We start from the raw sequence: 6,000 nt of genomic DNA on the forward strand, positions 1-6,000 counted from the left end.
GCTTCCAGCCTCTCTAAATTGCTGAGGCTGTCTTTGAACTAGCGATTCTCCTGCCTCAGCCTTCCGAGCCGCTGGAATTACAGGTGTGCACCTCAGCACTCAGCTCTGGGTGGCCTCTTAAAGGAATGTATCTACAAAAATGTAATCACCCCTCAAGGCTTCCCTAGGAGTGAGGCAGAGAGTGAATCTGTCCCCTAGAGTTTCTCTCAGATGCTCTTAGTTAGATTACTAATTCCTTACATCAGTATGGAGCGATGGGGTTACAGACCTCATTTATATCCACAGTCCTTTCTGTCCCTCATAACCGAGGTGGCAAGGTTAGCCAGCATTTTCCTGATGTTGGTCATTGGTGGCAGCAGAACCAAGACCCATCCCTGCTGACCTTTCAGCTGATGCTCCTTCTACCATCCAGGCTGTCTCTTAGAATGACAGCTGGAGTGAGGAAACTACCCTGTGATGTAAATCTCCCTGGAGATAAGGAGGAACAGGGCAGAGTCTCAGGTTCCACCTGCCCTGCTGTCTTTCCTGGCCTTGGAGAAGGATTCAGCATCACAGAACTGAAGACAAAGTGGGCAGCATGGCCGTGGCAGAACCCAGAGTCACCAGAACTGTTAAAGAGTATAAGTGTCACTGCCGTGAAAATTCAACAGTTCTCCTGGAGCTTGTGAGTTAGATGCCCTTTGTGTCATCTCTTATGACACCACTTCCAGTCTTGCAAAGTCAGAGAAGCTTACAGCTGAGAAAGACCTTAGAGACCATCTCACCTGTTCAACAGGTGAGGAAGCAGAGACCCCGAGAGAGAGGTGACTTTCCAAGGCAGAGCGGAGATGAGAATCCTAGGCTCTTGACTCCACCCCCACATCCATTCAATTTTTACTGGAAGCGCCACAGAACCTCAAGGATATTCCAGAATTGTGATCACGCACTCCTCCTTAAAGACTTCTCCTCCATGCAGCCCCAGAGGAAGGAGTAGCAGGAACCCCTTGGGGAGAGGAGGGAGGGAAACCTGCCCCTGCAGCCTCTGAGGTTTATTCCTGCTCTGAATTTTACTGTGACCATTTCTACCTCATCCTTTCCTCTTTCTTCCCTGACTCCCCCAGGTTAGGCTCTACCACTGAGGACACACAATACTCCCCCTGCCACCCATCCCGTGGGGGAGGATATGGGGGAAGAGGAACTGACGTTTGCAGAGTTCCTACTGTGTAGCAGATGCTGTACCAATCCTGCATCTCCCTTCCACAAACAAGAGGGCATGGCAGGTGAAGGCTGAATACACATTCGCCTTGCTTCATGAAACTATATGCCCTATACCAAAAAAAAAAAAAAAATCAGGATCCAAGTAGGTCCTTAGAGTTTTTCACTCCCTGCGCCCTGGGGTTGGGCTGGGATGTGCAAGTCAGGTTAGACTGGGGACAGGTAGCTAAGGCATGAGACCAGCTTCTGAGTTCCTGCCACCTGGGGACCCTCAGACAGTGCCACCCCAGGTCTGGTGCACCACCTCCACCCTGTGGGTGTGTTCCAAGACACCCTGTGAGTATGGCAGGTCCGGGAAGCAGGCCATTTGATTCTGTCTGACTGTCACCATGAGACTGGGAGCTAAGGAGGACAGGCTTCACCTTAGAGGCTGCTATTCTGGCCTCTTCGCACTGCCTCAAATTGGGTTCCAGGGAACGCTAACCCTGACCTCCCAGCTCTTACACCCAGTGCCTGAGATGGGCAGAGATCCTCCACTGCTAGCCCTGGGGGCAGTCCCAGGCTCCATCCAACAAGTCTTCTTTAAAAGATGCTGGTCTCAGTGGTGGCTTCCCCGTCTGCCTGTTCTAAATCCTTCAGTGACTCTGCCGGCCCTGGCCTCGAACTGAGGCTGAGGCTGAGGGTGGGTGGGCAGCTGGAGCGGGTCAGCAGGGTGGTGCGGCGGCTGGAGAGACTGCTGCTGGAGAGCTGTCTACGCATGCGGGGCCGGGCTCCCCCACAACAGGCAAGATGACGCAGGGGGCGTGGTAACAGGTGGCTATTGAAGCCCATGTAGATCCAGGGGTTGCAGCAGCTGCTGATGTTGCCCAAAAGCATGGAGATGGTAAAGGCCACGTTGGTGGAATCTGCCACAAGAGAAGTACAAGAAGACTTAGGATGGTGGCTTGCAGGGATCTGGGAGAGAGGCCAGCCCTCCGCTGAACAGATGAGGAAACCCAGTCCCAGAGAGGAAAAGGGATTCGCTCCGGGTTCTGTAGCTAGAGAGGAGCACAGCTGGGACTTGACTTGGGTCACTTGACTCCAGAATCTACCTCACTGATTTTGTTTGTTTTGTAACTAACTACAGGGTGAGAGCAGGAGCTTTTTTTTTTTTTTTTTTTTTTCCAAATTTTAAGTTGAATTTAGAAGAGTCCACATTGTTAGGGAGAGGACCAGCTCAAATAGGAGAAGTTGGTTTTGTTCTAAAGCCTAGAACTTGAATCCCCTACTGGATGTAGACCTGGGAAAATAAACAGGGAAAATAACCAAGTGCAGGTCCCTTCTACTTCTGTTCCTATGCTGCCCTCCAGATTCTATCTTTGCCTTTCAGGGCCAGCCTCACTTATTCTGACATTTAGTCACTGAATACATGTGGAGTACTGCCTCCGTGCTGGGCCCTGTGCCAGGGACCTGGTAGGACAATCAGTGGAGCCTTGCTGCTCCATAGGTCCTATGGCCTCATTTCCAAGCACAGGAGAGAGGAAAGCTTCTAGGGACATCTGAGTATCCCATTCCAGTGCTTGTTCTCAGATTGTCCCTAGGAGCACACTGACCCCTTTGCAGGGAAAAACTAATTTCTCTCTTAGGCAGTCAAAATGGGAGAGTGCCAAACTCTGACAAGATTCCTTCCAGATATGATCTTTCAATAGACTAAATGAAACTCTCCAGACCAACAGGAAGGCTGCAGGAGGGGCACCAGCCAAAGACCGGACTACCAGGCAGTGTCTGAAGCTCTGATGTCTACCTCACCCCAGAAAAAGGCAAGTCCTGCCATGTGCCAACTGAAACACAGAACTCTTGGGGGATCCCATTTGTTTTTTATGTAAGAGGAAGGCCCTTCGTGTGGAGGCACTTTTAGAACCAGGGTTATGAGCAGGGCTGGGTTGAGGGAAAAGACAAGGAGGCAGAAGACCTGGGCTTAAATCTTCACTTTGCCACTCTCTAGCTGTGTGTCCTTGAGCAAGTCGTGGTTCCTCTCTGAGACTCTGTTTCTTCATTGACACAATGAAGTGGCTGAATTTGAAATTTTTTTTTTTTTTTGGCGGGGGTGGGGGTGGGATTGAACTCAGGGGCACTCAACCACTGAGCCACATCCCCAGCCCTATTTTGTACTTTTATTTAGAGACAGGGTCTCACGCAGTTGCTTAATGCCTCGCTTTTGCTGAGGCTGGCTCCTCCTGCCTCAGCCTCCTGAGCTGCTGGGATTACAAGTGTGTACCACCGTACCTGGCTGCACTTGAAATTTGAGGGTTGTCATGTGTCAGCCCTAATTAACTGAAAGTGGCCATTGAGATGGAGCTCAAAGTGATGTCCAGGTACAGGAGGGAAGAGTGCCGAGAGAGACAGTTTCTGGGCCACAAATTGTCATCCTGGACCAGATCATTTGGGGGAAAAAAAAAAAACCTTCAACTCTAGAATCTTTGGACTCTAAAGCCCATCTGGCAAACTGGAAGTTGGTTGGGCAAATCTGCCTACAGTTACAGTTCATTAGCATCACATAGTATTTTCAAATTGTTAAGTTAGATATCAAGATTTAAAAATCAGGAAATTTCACATAAAAGATACATAGCATTGGTAGGCTGGATGAGAGTTGCATCTGTCCCTCTTCACAAGGGAAAATGTTATGGTTTGAATGTTTGCCCTCCATAATTCATGTCAGAAGCATAATCTCCACAGTCATATGTCCATTATACTTGCAGGTAGGACCTTCGAGAGGTGACTGGGTCGTGGGGCTCTGCCCTCATGAATGGATTGATAGATTAATGAATTATCAAGGAAGTGGGTTTGTTATCACAAAAATATTTCTTCTATTAAAGTCAGTTTGGCTATCTCTCCTATGTCCTGTGATATCCTGTGCCACCCAGAGACTCTGCAGAGAGTCCCTCTCCAGATGCAAACGTTTGACTTTGGATTTTCCAGCCTTCAGAGCAGTAAGAGCTAAACTTTTTTCTTTTATAAGTCACTCAGTCTCAGGTACTCTGTTCCAGCAACAGAAGATGGACCAAAACAAACAAACACCAACTTTCCTAATGGCTGCACTCATTTGTCACCCACCTGGTCCTGGGAGGCATTGTAACCCCTGCCTATCCCTACTGTCCTCCTTTCCTGCTCTTCCCTACCTCACCACCCCGAATAGACCACATACTTGCCTTCATCAGGGGCATCCTCATCCCACACAGACCACATCTGGACACTGAAGAAGGGTGCCCAGCAAGCGATGTAGGCCAGCACGATGATGAAGGTCATCTTCACCGTTCGGATCTTGGCCCGAGAGATGGTGCTGATGCTGCTGACCCGAGATGGTAGCCCCCGCTTGGCCACAGCTGGGGCAGAAGGTGAAGGCTTGTCCCAAGTCCTCCAGCCCCCTGCTTCCACCCTCCCAGCCTGTGTCTTGACTTTTAGGTTCTTACAGATCTCATGGCAGATGAGGCTGTAGCAGGCTGTAAGTATGGCCACAGGCAGGACAAAGATGGCCAGAGTAGTCCAGGTGATGTAGGCCCGTGGCCCCCAGGAGAAGCGGAAATCAGCCCAGCAGTCCAGCACCCCTGTGCCCTGGATCACCTCCCGCAAAGAAAATATGAAGACTTGAGGGAGGCTAAGGATGGCAGCCAGCAACCAGGGAGCCGCGATGAGTGGGTAAGTGGACTGGCTGGGCTGCTGGAGGCTGCGTAGGGGATGACAGACGGCCAGGTATCGGTCCACTGTCATGGCCAGCAGCATGTAGGTGGAGGCAAACATGCTGAGCACCTGCAGGTACTTGACAGCCCGGCAGAGGAGGTCAGGACCCTGGAAGCGGTAGGTGATGTCCCAGAGCAGCTGGGGCAGCACCTGGAAGAGTGCCACACCCAGGTCAGTCAGGGCCAGGTGCAGCACAAACAGGTGCATGCGGGAGCGCTTGCGACCTGGCTGGCCCAGGGTCAGCAGCACAGCCAGGTTGCTCCCTGTGGCCAGCACCAGGACGGTAGCCAGTATGCCAATCTCCACCTTGGCCAGCTCCTCATCCCGGCCCAGCCAGGGTGTTGTGGCATTGGGGGCAAAAAGGGTGCCCCCAGGGTTGGGTATGGCAGTCCAGGAAGGCTCCAAATCCATGGTCAAGGTTTGCTGGGGGTGGGGGAAATGGAGGGAGGGTGTGAATGAAGTATCAAGGGGAAAGTTTAAGAAGAGAAAGAAGGATGGGAATGATTGGGAGAAGGCTTGAAAGCAGGAGGTAACAATGTCAAGGACAGGGATAGAGAGAGGAGGGACAATGGGATAAGGAAGAAGAAAACAGAGCTGGCCCCAGGTAGGCAGGGGAACCCGGGGGAAAAAAAACCAACAATCAGGCAGATGGGGTGTCGGGATAGGAAGAACAGGGGAGGCTGTGCAGGATGGCTCAGGTAAGGAGAGACCTGGGCCAGCTGCCACTTATCCCCAGACCACCCCAAATTCACTTTCTCCCAACTTTCTGTAAGTGGAGAGCGGATGCCTCTAAGCCTGCTCAAAGGTGCAATCCAAGATCATAGGTGTCCGCCCGCCAGGCTGCAGGCTCCAGCCTAGAGGCGCGCTGTCACAGCGAGCGGCAGCGGAGCCGGTGGCTGGAGCCCAGCGGGTTTTATGCGCTTCCAGCAGAGTCCAGAGGCCCGGGCTCCCGGGTTGGCTCCTGCAGTGGGAGGGCGGAGAGAGGCTCACAGGCACCCACCAGGCTGGACTGCTAGACTGCTGGGGGAGGGGGCAAAACAGGAGGAGGTGTAGGGGCAGTGGCCCAGGGACAGGGAGCTAGTAAGAACC

General features: G+C 52.0%; 1 protein-coding gene across 1 annotated transcript; it reads right to left on the reverse strand.

The window, feature by feature from the left end:
- Window positions 1-1,325: 1,325 nt before the first annotated feature.
- Avpr1b (arginine vasopressin receptor 1B) lies at window positions 1,326-5,322 on the reverse strand. Its single transcript, XM_046452299.2, has 2 exons — window positions 4,383-5,322; window positions 1,326-2,099 (listed from the first exon to the last, which is right to left on the reverse strand). Exons 1-2 carry the CDS (start codon window positions 5,320-5,322, stop codon window positions 1,777-1,779), a joined length of 1,263 nt encoding a protein of 420 aa, XP_046308255.1. The 3' UTR covers window positions 1,326-1,776.
- Between the last annotated feature and the right edge of the window lie 678 nt (window positions 5,323-6,000).

Source organism: Marmota monax, unplaced genomic scaffold (assembly GCF_021218885.2).
Source record: "Marmota monax isolate L192 unplaced genomic scaffold, Marmota_monax_Labrador192_F-V1.1 WCK01_AAM20220418_F8-fsc00105, whole genome shotgun sequence".
NCBI classification, from domain to species: Eukaryota; Metazoa; Chordata; class Mammalia; order Rodentia; family Sciuridae; genus Marmota; species Marmota monax.